Raw genomic sequence first — 20364 nt, 5'->3', positions numbered from 1 at the left:
TTACTAAGGCACAGAAAGGTAAACTCGTTTGTCTCAAGTCACTCCAGAGTAACTTTTCAACTGTACTTACCACTGGTGCCCTACAGAGACCATCTCTGTGCTTCTGATACTTTATCTGTATAATGGAAATAATAATAGGACCAGCTTCATTGGTTTGTTGTGAGAATCAAATAATGTTTAGTGAATGAAAAAAATGAGAATATAGTAAATGCTCAATAAATGTAACCTCCATAAGATCTATGTCCCACTTTAATCCTTTCTTCATGATAGAGTTTAAATTCCTTTTCTGATGCTCCCCCTATTTCCCAATTCTTGCCCCCAAATCATATCCCCTTCTAAACCCTCTTGTTCATTATTTGTAAATTTTGTGCCAGTTAATATTAAGCATGGCCTAGTTTTAGTTCTTTTAAAAAAATGCTTCCTACTTAAGATATCTGTTCTTTGAGAACAGATATAATCTCTTTTAGTCCACAGAGATAAAACTGGTAACTTGTACATGGTAAATTTGGATTCTATGAGACTTCACATTATGTTTGAAATAAATCTGCTAGAGCATGTTTTTTAAGAAATCCTTTTATTGTAAAATAACACACAGATACAAAAAAAGCTCACAATGAATGTATAGCTTCACTTCCAGATAAAAAAATGGAATTCTGGGGTGGAGGGATGGCTTAAATAGGTGAAAGAGATTAAGAAACATCATGATGAGCAATGAGTAATGCATAGAATCATTGAATCATATTATATGCTTGAAACTAATATAATACTTTACATTAATTATACTTGAATTTTAAAAAATAGAATATTCTGCCCCTTCAAAGACTCTCCATGTGCCCTATTACAGTTATACCTTTCCCCCTTATCCCAAAAGTGACCATGATGTTGACTTTTCTTATATTCAGTTCCTTACATTTCTTTATAGTTTTATCTACTTATCTAAGTACATGCACTTAGTTTAATCTAGCCTTTTTTATATGATAGCTTTTTTTTAAAAAAAAATATTTATTTATTTATTTGACAGAGATCACAAGTAGGCAGAGAGGCAGGCAGAGAGAGAGGAGGAAGCAGGCTCCCGCTGAGTAGAGAGCCCAATGTGGGGCTCCATCCCAGGACCCTGGGACCATGACCTGAGCTGAAGGCAGAGGCTTTAACCCACTGAGCCACCCAGGCGCCCCTAAATAATAGCTTTTTTGAGATATGATCCACATACCATAAAACTCACCCATTTAAATTGTACAATTTAGTGGTTTTTAGTATATTCACAAAGTTGTACAAGCATCACTACATTCAATTTTAGAACATTTTTGTCACCCCAAAAGAAACCCTGTATCTGTTGGCGGTCACTCTTCCTTTCCTGCCAAGCCTTCCAGGCCTAGCAACCACCAGGCTACTTTCATTCTCTATGGATTTGCCTCTTCTGAACATTTCATATAAATGAGATTAAGCAATATCTATTTTTTGGGGACTCATTTCTCTTACTTTGAATACTGTTTTTAAGGGTCATTCATGTTGTAGCATGTATCAGTACTTCATTTCTTTCTATGGCTGAATAATACCCATTTTATGGATATAACACATTTTTTAAATCCAGTCTTTAGTTGATAGATATCTTGATTATTTCCATTTTTTTGGCTGTGATGAATAATGTGAACATTTGTGTACATGCTTCAGTATGGACCTGTGTCTTCATTTCTTTGGGGTCTAAACCTGGGAGCTGGAATTGTGGGTGGTAACTCTATGTTTGATCCTTTGAGGAACTGCCAGATTGGTTTCCACAGTGTCTGTATTGTTTTACATTCCTGTCAGCAGAAGGTAGGGGCTCCAATTTCTTCCTATCCTTGCCGACAGTTATTATTATCATTCTTTATGGCCACCCTGGACTTTCTTTTTAATTTTTAATTTGACAGAGATCACAAGCAGGCAGAGAGGCAGGCCAAGAGAGAGGGGGAAGCAGGCTCCCCACCGAGCAGAGAGCCCCATGCCGGGCTCCATCCCAGGACCTCGAGATCACAACCCGAGCCAAAGGCAGAGGCCTCAATGCACTGAGCCCCAGGCGCCCCCCCTAGACTTTTTTTTTTTTTTGAAGATTTTATTTATTTATTTGACAGAGAGAGACAAAAAGAGAGAGGGAACAGAAGCAGGGGGAGTGAGAGAGGGAGAAGCAGGTTTCCCGCCGGCTGGAGAGCCCGATGCGGGACCCTGGGATCATGACCTGAGCCAAAGGCAGCACTTAATGACTGAGCCACCCAGGAGCCCCCACCCTAGACTTTCTCCATTATCCCCAGGCATTTTTTTTTTTTTTAATTGGCTTGTTAGGGGCACCTGAGTGGCTCAGTTTGTTAAGCATCTGCCTTTGGTTCAGGTCATGATCCCAGGGTTCTGGGATCAAGCCCCACATGGGGCTCTCTGCTCAGAGAAGAGCCCTCTCTCTCTGCCGGCCCCCCACCACTTATGTGTGCACGTGCTCTCTTTCTGTATCTCTCTTGAGCTCACTCTCTCTCTCAAGCTCACTCTCTCTCTCAAATAAATAAAATCTTAAAAAAAATAAATATGCTTTTTATTTTGGAATAATTTTACATTTATAGAAAATTTGCAGACATAGTAAGAGTTCCCATACAGCCCTCACCCAATTTCTGCTTTCCCTAACATTATAATCTTACATTATTGTGGTATGTTTGTTAAAACTATTCTTGCTTTTTTATTTAAATAAGATCTAGGGGTGCCTGGGTGGCTCAGTGGGTTAAAGCCTCTGCCTTTGGCTCAGGCCATGATTCCAGGGTCCTGGGATCGAGCCCCACATCAGGTTCTCTGCTCAGCAGGGAGCCTGCTTCCTCCTCTCTCTCTGCCTGCCTCTCTGCCTACCTGTGATCTCTGCCTGTCAAATAAATAAATAAATATATTTTTTAAAAGATCTAATATTTATTTATTTATTTTTAGATTTTATTCATTTATTTTTGTGAGAGAGAGCACACGAAAGAGAAAGCAAACACAAGCTGGGGTAGGGATAGAGGGAGAAGGCAGACTTGCCACTGAGCAGGGAGCACGATGCAGAACTCCATCCTAGGACACAAGGATCATGACCTGAGCTGAAGGCAGACACTTAACCCACTGAGCCACAGGCGCCCCACCCCCTTATATGTTTTTAAAGTCTCTTTTAAACTACAGTAATTTCCTCTATCCCTTTATTTTTCTTAAAACTTACCTGTTGAAGAACCCAGACTACTGAGTTTCTAAATCTGAATTTTGTTGATTGCATACTCACAGTGGAGTTCAACATGTTTCTTTGTTCTTTATATTTTGTGCAAATTGTCACCTGGGTCCATATGTTGGGTTAGTCTGAGATTCAGTCTATTTGGCAAGATTATAGTATTGTCTTCTTGCATCAGGAGAAGTGTTAGTCTGAATGTCTCTTTTTGTGATGTTACTAGCCTCGGATGCTTAATGACTAGATCTGTCAATTCATGGGGGGTTGCAAATGGTGGTATTTTAATTTTATCTTCTCTTCTTATAACTTGTAATACCTTGGGTGAAGGGTTTTGAGGAGGGCACTTTTTGTTACGAGCAATGGGTCTTGTATGTAAGTGACAAATCACTGTATTCTACTCCAGAAACAAATATTGCACTTTATGTTAACTAAGTAAAATTTTAAATTTAAAAAATTATGGTTGGTACAAGGCAAAAAAAAAAACATTTTAAAAATTAAAAATGCAAAACATAAAAATAAAAAAATAAATGCTCCCTACTTGTTCTTTAAAAAAAAAAAGCTTTGTTGTGATAAAATTCATACATAATACAATTCATACTTTTAAAGTATGTAATTCAATGGTTTTTAGTATATTCACAGGTAGGTACAACATCACCATAATTTTTGAACATTTTCGTCACCTTAAAAAAACCCTGTATCCTTTAGCTATCACTCTCATATACCCCACCCCTCTTGTTCCAGCCCTAATCAACCACTAATCTACTTTCTGACTTTATAGATTTCCCTATTTTGATTTTCAAATGAATGGAGTTATGTAATATGTGGTCTTTTGTGACTTTTTTACTTAGCATAATGATTTCAAGGTTCATCCAAGTTGTGGCACATGTAGGTACTTTCTTTCCTTTTATTTATTTTTCTTTAAGATTTTGTTTTTAAGTAATCTCTACACCCAATGTGGGCCTCGAAATCACAATCCTGAGTCAGATGCTCTTTGGACTGAGCCATCCAGGTACCCCCTTCCTTTCCTTTTTTATAGCCCAATTATCTCTCCATTATGTGGATAGATCACTTTTGTTTATTCATTTACCCATTGATAGACAATTGAGTTGTATTTATTTTTGGCTATTATGGATAATGCTGCTTTAAATATTTATGTATCAATTTTTGTGTGGGCATATGTTTTCATTTCCCTTGGAGTAGAATTAATGAATCTTATGGTAACCTTATGTTCACTCATTTGAGACACTGTCAGACTATTTTTCAAAGTGTCTGCATCATTTTCTTTTAATTAATTAGTTATTAATTTAAAAATAACATATAATGTTTTCTTTGCCCCAGGGGTACAGGTCTATGAATCATCAGGCTTACACATTTCATAGGACTCAGCATAGCACATACCCTCCCCAGTGTCCATAACCCAGCCACCCTCTCCCTACGCGCCCCCCTACGTCCCCCACAACCCTCAGCATGTTTTGTGAGATTAAGAGTCTCTTAGGGTTTGTCTCCCTCCCGATCCCATCTTGTTTCATTTTTCCTTCCCTATTGCACAACCTCCCACCCTGCCTCTCAAATTTGTCATATCAAAGAGATCATATGATAATTATCTTTCTCTGTGTCTGCCTCATTTTAAAATCCCACCAGCAGAATGTGAGGGTTACAGTTTCTCTAATATCCTTATCAACACTTGATATTATTTGACTTGGCTTCTAGTTCTCGTAATGGGTATGAAGTGGTATCTTGTTGTGGGTTTGATTTGCATTTTCTTGATGACCAATTATGTTGAGTATCTTTTCATGTGTTTATTGGTCACTTGTAGATCTTCCTTCAAGAAATGTCTATTCAGATCCTTTGCCCATTTTTAAATTGTATTGGCTTTTTATTATTGAATTCTTTGTATACTGTAGATTCAGTTCCTTATCAGATAATACATTTTTAAATTTTTTCTCTCATTCTGTGGATTGTTTCTTCATTTTCTTGATGGTGTCCTGTGACACACAAAAGTTTTTAATTTTTTTTTTTAGGATTACTTTATTTGAGAGGGAGAGAGAGAGAGACTGTGGTGGGGGGGCAAAGGGAGAGAGAAGATCTTCAGCAGACTCCGCATTGAGCATGGAACCCCACATGGGGCTGAATCTCATGACCCTGAGATCATGACCTGAGCTGAAAACGGGAGTTGGAGACTTAACCAAATGCATCACCCAAGTGCCTCTATTTTGAGTTAATTTTTATATGTGATATAATGTAAGGGGTTTCCTCCTTTTGCCTGTGACTATCTGTTTCTCTAAGCACCATTTGTTGAAAAGAATGTTTTTCCCTCATTGAATGGTCTTGGCACCCTTGTTGAAAGCCACTTGACCAGAAATGGCAAGTTTTATTTCTGGATTTCAGTTCTGTTCTGTTGATCTGTATGTTTGTCCTCGTTCCAGAATCACACTGTCTTGTTTATCATTGCTTTGTATTAAGTTTGAAGTGGGAAAGTATGAGTCTTCCAACTTCATTTTTCCTTTTCAAGATTGTTTTGGCTATTCTGGGTTCCTTGCAGTTTCACATGAATTTTAGGATCAGGTTGTCAATTAAAAAATTTTTTTTCCCCAAAAAGACAGCTAGGATTCTGATAGGGATTACACTGAATCTGAATCCATTTGTAGAGTTGCTATCTAAACAATGTAAAGTTTGCTAATCTATGAACATAGGACATCTTTTCATTTATCTAGATCTTCAATTTCAACAATGTTTTGCAGCTTTCAGAACATACATTTTGCACTTCTGTTTATTCCTGTTTTATTCTTTTTGATGTTACTGCAAATGGAACCATTAATTTCATTTCAGATGTTCAAATGTGAAAAAAAATCCCTGATTTTTGTGTATTAGTTTTGTATCCTGCAACCTTGGTGAACATATTGGTTCTAATAATTGTTTTTTGACTTAGGACTTCCTATATACAAGATCATGTCATCTGTGAGGAGAGATAATTTTACTTCTTCTTTTCTGGTCTAGATGCCTTCTGTTTTCTTTTCCTCCTAATTTCTCTGGCCAGAACCTCCACTACAATGTTGAAAAGAAGTGGTGAGAGCAGACAGACATCCTTGTCTTGTTCCTAATGTCAGGGGAGAAGCATCCAATCTTTTACCATTAAGTTTGTTAGCTGTGGGTTTTTCGTAGATGCCCTTTTTCAGGTTGACAAAATTTCCTTTTATTCCTAGTTTGTTGAGAATTTTTATTATGAAAAGATATTGGTCAAATTCTTTTTTTGTACCTGTTGAGAGGATCATTTGCATTTTTTTTAATCTATCGATACGATATATCCCATTGATTAATTTTGCATATTGAACCAACCTGTGTTTCTGAAATAAATCCTACCTGATCATGCTGTATAATTCTTTTTTTTCCTTTTGTCTTTGGTACCTGATTCTGTTTGACCTTGCTAAAATATAATGAAAGATGCCATTTACAATGCAACATTATGTACTGAAAGTTATTTCTGTTGGAGGTTTTGCCTGTTTCATTGGGTCTACAAAACAACACGAACACTCTTAAGTTTAAGGATTAGTGTATTACTATCTATACCAGGAATGGGTAAATCTGGCCTACTGTCTGTTTTTGTAAATAACAGACTATAATATATATATTTATATACTATAAATAGTATAAAACTATAAATAAATAAAATAAATAAAAATAAAAAATAAAAATAAATAAAATAAAAATAAAAATAAAAAATACATAAAATAAATAAAGTAAATAAAGTTTTATGGTAACAGTCACACCCATTCATTTATTATGATATTCATATCATCTACGGCAACTTTCACCCTGTTGCAGTTGTTTAAGTAGTTGCACCAGAGACTGTACAACCTGCAAAGCTTAAAATATTTATTATGTGCTCCTTTACAGAAAAAGTTTATTGGCCTCTGTACAATACCAAACCAAGAGTATAGCAACACAGAAGCAAGAGCAAACAATCATATATATATAATATTTTAAAAATACATATAAATACGTATGAATTCATATATTTTATTTATTTGTTTGTTTATTATTTTAAAGATTTTATTTATTTATTTGTGAGAGAGCGAGGGAGAGTATGAGAAGGGAGAAGGTCAGAGGGAGAAGCAGACTCCCCATGGAACTGGGAGCCCGATGTGGGACTCGATCCTGGGACTCCAGGATCATGACCTGAGCTGAAGGCAGTCGCTTAACCAACTAAGCCACCCAGGCACCCCGAATTCATATATTTTAAATACATACATTTTAATTGAAGTATTATTGACATAATATTAAAATAGTTTCAGGTATAAACATAGCGATTTAACAGTTATATACATTATGAAGTGTTCACCACTGTAAGTATATTACAATATTATTGACTTTGTTCCTTATGCTGTGCTTTTCATTTCTGTGAATTATTTATTTCATAACAGGGAGTTTTTACCTCTTTTTTTTTTGTTTTAAGTTTGTACCTTTTAATCCCCTTTACCCGTTTCACCCATCTCCCTACCCCTTTGACGGCTGCCAGTTTGTTCTTTATGGTTCTCAGTTTTTAACTAAATTAAATTAATTAATTAAACTAATCTCTACACCCACCACGGGGCCTGAACTCTCAACTCTGAGATCAAGAATTGAATGCTCTTCCAACTAAGCCAGCCAGGTGCTCTTACTAATTTGTTCTTTATATTTAGGACTCTCTTTCTCTCTGTGTTATTGTTTTCTACATGCCACAGTGTGTGTAATTCTTTTTATTTGTTACTGGACTCAGTTTGTTAGTATTTTGTTGAGAAATTTTTTGTCCATATTCATGAGAGATATTGGTAAGAGATGTTGGTCTATAGTTTTCTATCGATTTTTTTACAATGCTTATTTAAATTCCAGTTAATATATAGTATAAAATTAGTTTCGGGTGTTCAATATGGTGATTCAACACTTCCATATAATACCCTGTGCTTATCACAAGTGTGTTCCTTAATACCCATCACCTCTTTAAGCCATCCCTATTCCTACCTCCCTTCTGGTAAATACCAGTTTGTTCTATATAGTGTTTCTTCCTCTTCTGTTTTTTGAAAGAGTTTGTAAAGAATTGGTCTTAATTTTTCTTTAAATATTGATGGAATCAACAGTGAAGCCATCTGGACCTGGGGTTTCCTTTTTATGCAGTGTTCTGATTAGGAATTCTAGTTTTTCACTTGTCACAGGTTTATTTAGATTCTCTATTTTTCTTGAGCCAGTTTTAATAGTTTGTGTTTTTCTAGGAAACTGTCCATTTAACCTAAGTTATCTGATTTCTTGGCATATATTATTCATTTTATTCCTTTATAATCCTTTTGATTTCTGTAAGGTTGGTAGTAATGTTACTTTTTTCATTTCTGATTCTTTTTTTTTTTTTAAGATTTTATTTATTTATTTGAGAGAGAGACAGTGAGAGAGAACATGAGCAAGGAGAAAGTCAGAGGGAGAAGCAGACTCCCCGCGGAGCCGGGAGCCCGATGCGGGACTCGATCCCGGGACTCCGGGATCATGACCCAAGCCAAAGGCAGTCGTCCAACCAACTGAGCCACCCAGGGGTCCCTTCATTTCTGATTCTTATAATTTAAGTCTTCCCTCTTTTTCTTAGTCATTCTGGTTAAATGTCAACTTTGTTGATCTTTACAGCCAGCTTTAGTTTCAGTGATTTTTTTTTTAAAGATTTTATTTATTTATTTGACAGAGAGAGATACAGCAAGAGAGAGAACACAAGCAGGGGGAGTGGGAGAGGGAAAAACAGGCCTCCCATAGAGCAGGGGGTCCCATGCGGGGCTCAATCCTAGGACCGTGGGATCATGACCTAAGCCGAAGGCAAACTCTTAACAACTAAGCCACCCAGGCATGGTAATTTTTCTCTTTTTTAAAAAAATTCTTTACTTCATTAATTTTCACTCTAATCTTTATTATTTCCTTCCTTCCACATGCTGTAGTTTTAGTTTGCTTTTCTTTGTCCACTGTCTTAAGATGGAATGATAGGTTATAGATTTAGTATTTTTTTTCTTTCTAAGTCTTCTTTCTTTCTTTCTTTTCTTTTCTTTTTTTTTTTTTTAAGATTTTATTTATTTATTTGAAAGAGAGAGCCCAAGTGCATGGGGCAAGTGGAGGGGGCAAAGAGAGAGCGAGAAGCAGATTCCCGGCTGAGCACAGAGCCCAATGTGGGGCTCAGTCCCAGGACTCTGAGATCATGACCTGAGCTGAAGTCAGACACTTAACCAGCTGAGCCACCCAGGTGCCCTAAAGTCTTCTTTCTTAATATAGGCCATCTGTATGTCTTCTTTGGAAAAGCATCTATTTAGGTCATCTGACCATTTTTAATTGAATTATTTGTATGTTTGGTGTTGAGTTGTATAAGTTCTTTATATATTTTGGATATCAATCCACAGCATCTCCTTTTAAAAAAGAAATAAAAGTGTACTACATATAGTACAGAATCTTCCTTTAAAAATTTTTTTTTAATTAGTAGACTTTACTTTCTGAGAGCATTTTTAGGTTTACAGAGAAATTGAGCAGAAAGTAAAGTTCCCCAATACCTACCCCCTCCTTCTTACGCCCTCCACAACTCAGTTTTCCTGTTGTTAACACCTTACATTAGTTTGGCACTTTTTTTTTTTTTTTTAAGATTTTATTTATTTATTTGTCAGAGAGAGAGCGAGAGCGAGCATATGCAGACAGAGTGGAAGGCAGAATCAGAGGGAGAAGCAGGCTCCCTGCGGAGCAAGGAGCCCAATGTGGGACTCGATCCTAGGACGCTGGGACCACGACCCGAGCCGAAGGCAGCTGCCCAACCAACTGAGCCACCCAGGCGTCCCTTAGTTTGGCACTTTTAAAAAGATTGATAAACCCCTGGGGTGCCTGTCTGGCTCAGTCAGTGGAGCATGCAACTCTTGATATTGGGGTTGTGAGTTTGAGCCCCATATTGGGTGTAGAGATTACTTAAAAAAAATAAATCTTTAGGGGCGCCTGGGTGGCTCAGTGGGTTAAAGCCTCTGCCTTCGCCTCAGGTCATGATCCCAGGGTCCTGGGATCGAGTCCCGCACTGGGCTCTCTGTTCAGCAGAGAGCCTGCTTCCTCCTCTCTCTCTGCCTGCCTCTCTGCCTACTTGTGATCTCTGTCTGTCAAATAAATAAATAAATAAAAATCTTTTAAAAATCTTTAAAAATTGATAAAACATTATATATGTATTATTGTTAATCATAATCCATAGTTAATGTAATCCATAGTTTACATTAAAGTTCACTCTTTGTGTTGAATTCCTATGGATTTTGACAACTGTATAAGGTCATTTATCCACTATTACAGTGTTATACAGAATATTTCCACACCCCTAGAAATCCTCTGTGTTCTATCTTTTCATCCTTTCCTCCTCCTCCCTGAATTTCTGGCCACCACTGATCTTTTTACTGTCTCTATACTCTTGTATTTTCCAGAATGTCATGTGTTTAGGGTCATATGTTATATTACATTTTCAGACTGGCCTTTTTCACCTAGCAATGTGTATTTAAGTTTCCTTCATTTTTTGGTTTTGTTTTGCTTTATGTCTCAATAGGTCATTTTTTAATCACTAGTACTCCATTGTATGTATATTTGACAATTTGTTTATTCTTTTATCTAATGAAGGGCATTTTGCAGTTATGAATAAAGCTGCTGGAAACATTCATGCGCAGGTTTTTCGGTGGATAGAAGTTCTTCATATAACTTCATATAACTCATCTGGCTAAATATCGATTAGTGCAATAGTTTTTTTAAGCTTATTTATTTATTTATTTGATAGAGAAAGAGAGAGACAGACAGACAGTGGGGGGTGGGGGGCAAAGAGGCAGAGGGAGAGGAATGAACAGACAAGTGGACTCTACACTGAATGCAGATCCTGACTAAGGGCTCGATCTCAGGATCCTGATACTGATTCATGGATGACAGTTGCTCCAGTATCACTTTTTGAAAAGAAATTCTGTTATCTACTGAATTTTCTTTTCTTCTTTTTCAAAGTTTAGTTGAATATATTTTGTGAGTCTATTTCTCGACTCTATATTCTGTTCTCTTGATCTGTTTGTTTATTTTTTCAATAATACCATACTGTTTTGATTACTGTAGCTTTATAATATGTCTTGAAGTCAGGTAGTATCTTTCCTCTGACTTTGTTCTTCAGCATTGTGTTGGCTATTCTGCGTCTGTTGCTTTTCCATATTGTTAAAAAACAAAATTCAGCTGAGTAAAATTTAAAGATCTTAATACCTTTATTCAATGATTTGTGAATGAGATAGCATTCCATCTAGCAGACAGAAAGACACACTGAGGGGCTGTACAAAATGGAAAGACTTATATAGGTAGAATGGGGCAGAACAAGGCAGTTACTAGTAAAGAGTAGATTGTTTGTGGTAAGGTCACCTTTAGGGGATAGCAGGGTTCTGTCAGGTAGGTTACCTCACTAGTGTTGACCATGTAAATCCAGATTGACTGGTTTAAGAGTCCACTTCTGGGAGAAGTTGAAACTAATTAAGTATTTTTAAGAAGATTTTGCTTATTCATTTATTTATTTTAGAGAGAGAAAGAACACGAGGCAGGGGAGGGGCAGAGAGAGAAGGAGAGAGAGAATTTATTTTCTTTTAAGAGCTTATTTATTTGAGAAAGAGAGAGCACATGGGCCGGAGGTGAAGCAGAGAATCTCAAGCAGACTCTGCTAAGCCAAGAGCTGGAAGCAGGGCTCCATCCAAGAACCCTGAGATCATGACCTGAGCCAAATTCAAGAGTTGCATGCTTAACCACCTGAGCCACCCAGGCGCCCTGAGAGAGAGGATTACAAGGAGACTGCAGTGAGCACAGAGCCTGACATGGGTCTCAATTTCATGACCCAAAGATCATGACCAAAGCTGAAATCAGGAGCTGGAGGCTTAATGGACTGAGCCACCCAGGGGCCCCTAATCTTAATTTGGTGAGGTGGGCTTTAGCACAAGTGACTCCATTTGGGGCCAGTTGTCTCTTTTTTAACAATATAATCTTTAGAATCGATTTGTTGATATCCAAATTGGATTTTGACTGGCATTGCATTGAATTTATAGATCAGGTTGGAAGAGTTGATGTTTTGACAATATCGAGTCTTCCTTTTTGTGAACACACAATTATCTCTCCATTTATGTACATGTTCTTGGATTTCTTCAGTGAATTTTGCTTTTTTCGCTTGAGAGTTCATCTTGGAGATCAATTTATATTAGCATATACCTCCTTCTTTTTGATAGCTGAATAATATTTCGTAGTGTGGGTGTATAAAATATTACATAGCAGTTTTCATATGAAGGATTTTAGGTTGTTTCCAATTTTTTCTACCCCAAACAATGCTTCTGGAATTCTCATATCATTTATCTTTGTGCACATGGGTGAGTAGATCTTTGGTTAAATTCCTAGGAGTAAAGTTGTTTGGTCAAAAGTAGGTACATTTTTTTTAAAAGATTTTATTTATTTATTTGACAGATCACAAGTAGGCAGAGAGGCAGGCAGAGAGAAATGGGGAAGCAAGCTCCCTACGGAGCAGAGAACTTGATTCAGGGCTCAATCCCAGGACCCTGAGATCATGACCTGAGCTGAAGGCAGAGGCCTTAACCCACTGAGCCACCCAGGCGCCCCGAGTAGGTACATTTTTAATTTTGGTCGCTTTTCTCAATTTTCCCTTCAAAGAAGTCGTATGGTTTACACTCCCAGGATGGTACATAGGAGTGTTCATTTTCCATGGCTTCACCAATATAGCAGTTATTGAACCTTACAATTTTTATCAGTTGGGTCAGTGAAGGATACAGCTCACTGTAGTATTTATATTTCTTCTGAATGTGAGATTTGGCTCCTTTTTATCTATTTAAAATTCCTAGTCGGCGGGGGGATGCCTGAATGGCTTAGTCAGTTGAGTCTGACTCTTGGTTTTGGCTAATGTTGTGATCTCAGGGTTTGGGATTGAACTCCATGTTCCCCCCGACTAAGAATTTGGAATTCCATAATGTCCTTATGTAAGTATCTGGAACAATTTTAGAATTATAGTTACTTTTCATCTGAACTACTATATGGCTTCTCATGTGATTTAAATATAAGATATTTAATATATTAATAAAATGTGGTAATGTTTAATATATATCCTAAAGTTGGCATATGATATTAAGATGAAAATTTATTAATGATACTGCCTAATCATGATTTTTTTCTTTGGCTGGAACATTATTTTAAAAAATTTTAGAAGAGGGGCACCTGGGTGGCTCAGTGGGTTAAGCCTCTGCCTTCAGCCCAGGTCATGATCCTTAGGGTCCTGGGATCAAGCCCTACATCGAGCTCTCTGCTCAGCAGAGCCTACTTACCCATCTTTTTCTCTGCCTGCCTCTCTGCCTACTTGTGATCTCTGTCAAATAAATAAATAAAATCTAGGGCCACCTCGGTGGCTCAGTGGGTTAAGCCTCTGCCTTCGGCTCAGGTCATGATCCCAGAGTCTTGGGATTGAGCCCCACATCGGGCTCTCTGCTCCACGGGAACCTGCTTCCTCTTCTCTCTCTGCCTGACTCTCTGCTTACTTGTGATCTCTATCTGTCAAATAAATAAATAAAATCATAAAAAAGATACATTTTATATATTTTTCCATAAAAAATGATTTATTCTTGTTTGTTTCAGACCTGTAGATATCTGGGCTTTGGGTTGTATGATCATTGAGATGGCCACTGGAAACCCCTATCTTCCTAGCAGCTCTGATTTGGATTTACTTCATAAAATTGTTTTAAAAGTAGGTGGGTGCTACTGAAATACACTGTTAAATGCTTAAAGTAAATATTACTTTGTCAATTCTGCTTGATTTTCAAATTCAGTTTTTTCTTTATATGAACGGGGAAGCTACTTTTTGACAGATGGCAGCAAGTGTATGCCTTGGGCTGATAAGGAAGGTAGAAAATTCTTCTCTGTTTTTGTAAATAGCATTTTCTTTGCCAGATTGCAAATAGCTAAGTCATTTGCTAATGGTTGATAGTAAGAAAAATGGTACAGTAGAAACCTACTTCAATTTGTCTGAAAGTTGTTTTAAAATTTTGACTTGTAGGGGTGCCTGGGTGGTTCAATTTCTTCAACATCTGCCTTCTGCTGAGGTTATGATCTCAGGGTCCTGGGATCAAGCTTGGCATGGGACTCCCTGTTTAGTGGGGAACCTGCTTCTCCCTCTCCCTCTGCCGTTCCCTCTGCTGTGGTCTCTCACTGTCTCTCTCTGTCAAATAAATAAATAAAATCCTAAAAAAAAATTTTTTGGCATCTATATATATTTGCATCTCTCTAAGAGGACTTTTAAATAATAGAGTTGATTTAGGTATCTTTTTGAAGCACTTAGAGATAGAAAGTTACTTATCGAGATAACTTTTTTTAAACTACTGTAGATATCCAGGTAATTAAATAACTTATTCAAAAATACATTTGATGAGCGCTTTTACTTTTTTAATGATCTGCTTTGAATGAATACACAAACATCTTGGTTAGTTAGCCTTGCTTATGGAGTTTCAATGATTTCTTTTAAATGTATTTCTTTTTTTATCATGTTATATTAGTCACTGTATAGTACATCATTAGTTTTTTTTTGTAAGAATTTTACAAGTTTAATGTGAAAATTAAAAAAAGAAAAAAAATACAAATAGAAAGAAGTTCATATTCTTTAATGTTGTACAAAAAAGTATGAGTAGAACCAAAATTAAACATTATCACATTTGTTTACACCACCATCTAGTTCTTCATATTAACTTTACTATTCAAACAACAGAAAGTAGGCAGCAATTTAGGGATTGGGAAAGAGAGAAAACCCCAAAAAAACTTTTCTACCATATTTATTCTACACTGTGTATAGCTGTGCTCACAGAGACGGCTTCTTTTACTTCTCCACTGTGCAGGAATTCAGTTGTATATAAAATTGAACCTGCTCAGAAGCTGAGGGAGACTAGAAATGATAGGTCCATATCCTGGTGCATTGTCATACAATTCAAACAATGGTGCAGCTACAAGCTTGTAATTTTTAGGGACTGCAAACAAAGCTTTCTCTTGAAGTTGAACCAAAAACAACTTCTTATGTTCCTTAGGTTTTGTAATATGTGCAGGAATATACGGGTACTGAGGAGGTTCAAAATTTGGTCTCCACCAGTTACCAATGCAGTCATCAATGACCCAGTCTTGCAGGACACCATCTTGACGACCCAGTATCTCTGTCATTAAGCGTTTTAGTCCTTCAACTTCATCTTCTCCTGGGTTAAGTTCACCACCAGGTAATTTGAAGAAAGTTGTTCCCAGCTGTAGCAGTAACACATGTGGTAGCCGGTGCTCATGTACAATCAGAACCCCTTCTACAGTCCTTCTCAATCCAATTTTATCAAATTCCTCCCTCATGCGCTGAAATCTGGCTGCAACAGAACTGTCCTTCTCATAGAGGGGCTCTTTTGTACCAAAAGTATAATTGGTAAGAGGGTACAGGTTGATGGTGCGCTCCAGGGTGAGGGGCTTAGTCTGCTGGATGTACTTGTTGCTGAACTGGTTGACTCCCCGGGGCCAGCCGGTTTGTGAGCGATTCGGCGGTACCACGGACATGCTGGCGAGCTCAAATACTTGCGGAGAATGGAAGTGGGGCAGGCAAGGAGACTTTCCCTTGCCGGTAGCGGTTATTTGCGTCCCCCTCAGCAGACGCCACCCGCCATTAACATGAGAGCGCAACATCATTAGTTTTTGATGTAGTGTTCCATGATTCATTGTTTGCGTATAACACCCAGTGCTCCATGCAATCTGTGCCCCTCCTTAATACCCATCACCAAGCCAACCCATTCCCCCACCTCCCTCCCCTCTAAAACCCTCAGTTTGTTTCTTGGAGTCCATAGTCTGTCATGGTTCATCTCCCCCTCTGATTTCCCTTCCCTCATTTTCTCCTTCCTTCTCCTAATGTCCTCCATGATATTCCTTATGTTCCACAAGTAAATGAAACCATATGATAGTTGATTTTCTCTGCTTGACTTATTTCACTTAATCTCCTCCAGTCTCATCTAAGTCGATACAAAAGTTGGGGGTATTCATCCTTTCTGATGGCTGAGTAATAGTCCTTTGTGTATATGGACCATATCTTCTTTATCCATTCATCTGTTGAAGGACATCTCAGCTCTTTCCATGGTTAGGCTATTGTGGACATTGCTGCTATGAACATGGGGTGCATATGGCTCATCTTTTCACTACATCCGTATCTTTGGGGTGAATACCCAGTAGTGCAATTGCTGGGTATGATGCGCTTGAGGAGCTCCTTTTGTGATAGAGAAGCTATACAGACATGTAGTTACAGGATCATGAGGAAGGTACTGGAGCAACTATAATAATCATGAAGTCTGAATAAATATTAACAACAGATACAGTTTGGAGTCTTAAAGCATCACCCTTTTTGGGTCACCTTTAATGTTCTGGTTTTGAGAGTAACGTTAGAAGATGTTAGAGATGATGGGATTAAGTCTGTCATTTTACATATAAAGAAACTGAAGCATAGTAAGGGAAGATATTTGCCCAAGGCCACAGAAATAGTTATAATGAAACTGGTGCTGGAGCTTAGCTCTCTCCACTCCGATTTACAATTCTTTTCATTCTTCTGCTACTCTATAGCCTTGTTTCTTTGCAATATTTCTGTTTCTAAATAATTTAGATATTTTAGCTGTTTTGAGTAAGGCTTTGCTGATAAACATTTGTTAGACTATTTAGATACCCATAAGGAAATATGTAAAGGTTTGCTTTTCCTGATAGCATTATATATTATGTCTTATATTTTGGGAAATGAAAATGAACCTGGTGGCTTTAAATTTTCTACTGCTTACATGCTATCAACACATTACTGGGGAAACTTCCAATTTTTGTGCTATATTCAGATAGTTTCTTGTTCAACCTTAAAAAATTAAAAGAACATAATTGTTCTTCTTTTTTAGTAATTTAATGCAGACCACACAGCAATTTGTTTATTTTATTATTTTTTAAGGATTTTATTTATTTATTTGACAGAGAGAGACACAGTGAAAGAGGGAACACAAGCAGGGGGAGTGGTAGAGGAAGAAGCAGGCTTCCTGCTGAGCAGGAAGCCCGGGAAGGCAGATGCTTAATGACTGAGCCCACACAGGCACCCCACAATTTGTTTATTTCGATTGTAGATTAATTTCTGTTTTCTTATATTCGTATTTTTTTCTCTTTTCAGGCAACTTGACTCCTCACTTACAGAATATCTTTTCCAAGAGTCCCATTTTTGCTGGGCTGGTCCTTCCTCAAGTTCAACACCCCAAAAATGCAAGAAAAAAATACCCAAAGTTAAATGGATTGTTGGCAGATATAGTTCATGTATGTTAAGAATTAAGAACTTATTTCTGGGAAATTTGCATAAATTATAATACAGTTTTAAGATATTACTTTATTGAAATTCTGAAAGGATTCATAATGTTATCTGTTAGAAGCTACTATCTTCCTGTCTTTACATCTTTAGTTCAGAAAAATTAAAATTAATAGACAGAACTGAAAACTCCCTAGGATAATCCTGTCCATTTTTAGTTTATTCCAATTTTAACGATACTTATGGGTAAACTGGAAAAATTCAAAGGACTTACCATGCTTATCACCACCTTTTAATAGCCAGTCTATCCAAGTTAGGGCTCTGTTCCATGTAAACTGGTATCCTGAGATATCTACCGGGCATTGACAACTGCAGTTTTAGTGTTGTTTGAGGGTATACTAATGCCAAAATTCAGTTGGGGTTTGGAGAAAACAAAAGCGTTATACTATAACATTTTCTAATTATTTTAAAATGTAAATTTCTTTTTAAACTAGGTAATAAGTTTACCAATATATTTAGAGCAAAATTCAAAAAGTAAGAGAATTTACTGTAGAAAGTAAATCTACTTCTATTTATTTTCTCTATCTAGTTAATTTCCTTTCTCAGGGTCAACTGAGATATCTTATTTCTGATGTAAAGCCCTTTTAAAAAAATGTAGTTACCTAAATTTCAAAGCAAGTGTGGTGTAGTGTTATAAGACAGGGCTCTGCAATCACATAGACTAAAACTCAGCTCTGTCACTAATTAGCTCTGTAACTTTGGGAAAGTCACTTAATCTTCATGCCCAGTTTACTGGGCTATAAAATAACAATAATGGTCTTTATTTTTCTGGGGCTGGAAGATTAAATGAGGTAATGGTGAAAATGTTCTGAGCACAGGTCCTTGAATAAGGTGTCAACAAACATGGTTATTTTAATTGTTGCTGTTGTTACTTAGATAAACTTTCTAAACATATGATATATAGCATCAAAAGAGTATTCTTAAAGGAATTCTTAACAGAAAAAATTATTTCACTGGTATCTGGAGAAAACTAGAGTTTATTAAGAATCAGATTCATTGGCGTGCCTGGATGGCTCAGTCATTTGAGTGTCCCAACTCTTGATTTGTCTCAGGTCATGATCTCAGGGTTGTGAGATTGAGCCCCATGGTGGGATCCACACTCAGCAAGGAGTCTGTTTAAGATTCTTTCTATCAGTGGGCACCTGGATGATTCAGTCAGTTTAAGCATCTGTCTTTGGCTTGGGTCATGATCTTAGGGTCCTGGGATCAAGTCCCTCACTGGGCTCTCTGTTCAGTGGGGAGTCTACTTCTCCGTTTTACACTCCCTCTGTGCTCTCTCCCTTTCTTTCTCAAATGAATGAATGAATGAATAAATAAATAAATACATAAATAGATTCTTAAAAAAAAATAGAGAGAGATTCTCTCAAAATGCTTGGGTGGCTCAGTTGGTTAAGCCTCTGACTCTTGGTTTCTGTGCAGATCATGCTCTCATGGTCATGAGATTGAGCCCCACATTAGGCTCTGTGCTCAGTGCAGAGTCTGCTTAACGTTCTCTTTTCCGCTCCCTCTCCCCCTCCCACTCATGCTCACTTTCTTTCTAAAATAAATAAATAAATCTTTAAAAAAAGAATCAGGGGTGTGAGGTGGCTGAGTTGGTTGATCATCTGACTCTTTGGTTCAGGTCATGATCTTGGGGTCTTGGGATTGAACCTCACAGTGGGCTCCCACTCAGAATGTAGGCTGCTTGTCCCTCTCGCTCCCCCACTCCTGTTCTCTCTCTTTCTTTCTCTCAAAGAAATCAATAAAATTTCTTTTAAAAAAATAAAAGAGTTAGATTTGTTTGCTACATTTTCCTTTGAATTTATTTTTTATGTCATGGGTTTAATTATACAAGGACTACATAATGATTATAGAAAAAGTAGAGAATACATGATAAACATAAAGAAGAAGTTAAGATTTTCCCAACTCCCACAATCTGGGAAAAATTAGTGACATTTTGATTTATATACTTCTAGACTTTTGCCAGCCAAATATGTGCATAGAAATTTATGCTTTTAAAAGATGACATACTTCACATAGTTTTGTGACCTGTTTGTTATGTAACCCTGACAGTAAATATGGAACCACATCATATTTTTCAATGGTTACATAGTATTTCATTGTAAGATTGTTCTATAGTTTAACTGATCTTACAGTTTTGAATATTTGTTTTCGGGTTTTCTCCCTCTTGGTAGATATGATTTTGTGAACATCGTTTTTTTTTTTTTTAAGATTTTATTTATTTATTTGACAGACAGAGATCACAAGCAGGCAGAGAGGCCGCAGAGAGATTGGAGGAAGCAGGCTCTCTGCTGAGCAGAGAGCCTGATGAGGGGCTGGATCCCAGGACCCTGAGATCATGACCTGAGCCGAAGGCAGCGGCTTAACCCACTGAGCCACCCAGGCGCCCCTGTGAACATCTTTTAAAAAGTCTTTTGAACTTGCTTTATTATTTGTTTAGGATAAATTCCTAGAATTGTGATTAGTGGGCCACAGGGTTTATACTTTTTCAGAATTTTTAATATATTTTGCTATTTTTCCCTCCAGAAAGGTTTCACTGATTTATACTCAAATACTCTCAAGTAGTAGCACTGGATATAAAGTCCCACTCTCAATCTAGCAATGGATATTATAGTTTTTTTTTTTAATTTTTAAAAGATTTTTAAAAATTTGACAGACAGATATCCCAGGGGCCCCGGATATTATAGTTTTTAAAATATTTGCCAATTTTTTTTTTAGTAATCTCTATACCATATGTGGAACTCAA

At 37.1% G+C, this 20364-nt stretch overlaps 2 protein-coding genes across 3 annotated transcripts in view; one reads left to right on the top strand and one right to left on the bottom strand.

The window, feature by feature from the left end:
* The window catches only part of LOC131832042 (serine/threonine-protein phosphatase 2A catalytic subunit alpha isoform), a 135654-nt gene that overhangs the window by 25424 nt on the left and 89866 nt on the right, over positions 1–20364 (top strand). For both annotated transcript variants that reach the window (XM_059174584.1, XM_059174582.1), the window contains exons 5-6: positions 13865–13977; positions 17430–17569. In XM_059174584.1, coding sequence (XP_059030567.1) covers positions 13865–13977; positions 17430–17569 — 253 coding nt within the window. The remainder of the gene's footprint in view (positions 1–13864; positions 13978–17429; positions 17570–20364) is intronic.
* Positions 14910–15919, bottom strand: LOC131832043 (cleavage and polyadenylation specificity factor subunit 5-like). The gene has a single exon (XM_059174585.1). It carries the CDS (start codon positions 15800–15802, stop codon positions 15119–15121), a length of 684 nt encoding a protein of 227 aa, XP_059030568.1. The 5' UTR covers positions 15803–15919; the 3' UTR covers positions 14910–15118.

The sequence above is a fragment of the Mustela lutreola genome, chromosome 5 (assembly GCF_030435805.1).
Source record: "Mustela lutreola isolate mMusLut2 chromosome 5, mMusLut2.pri, whole genome shotgun sequence".
Lineage (NCBI taxonomy): Eukaryota > Metazoa > Chordata > Mammalia > Carnivora > Mustelidae > Mustela > Mustela lutreola.
The sequence above is the reverse complement of the archived record's forward strand: the minus strand, read 5'-3'. Positions and strand labels throughout refer to the sequence as shown.

Coding starts and splice junctions, on each gene's coding strand:
- LOC131832043 (XM_059174585.1), bottom strand. CDS start 15,802: ATGTCCGTGGTACCGCCGAATCGCTCACAAACCGGCTGGCCCCGGGGA.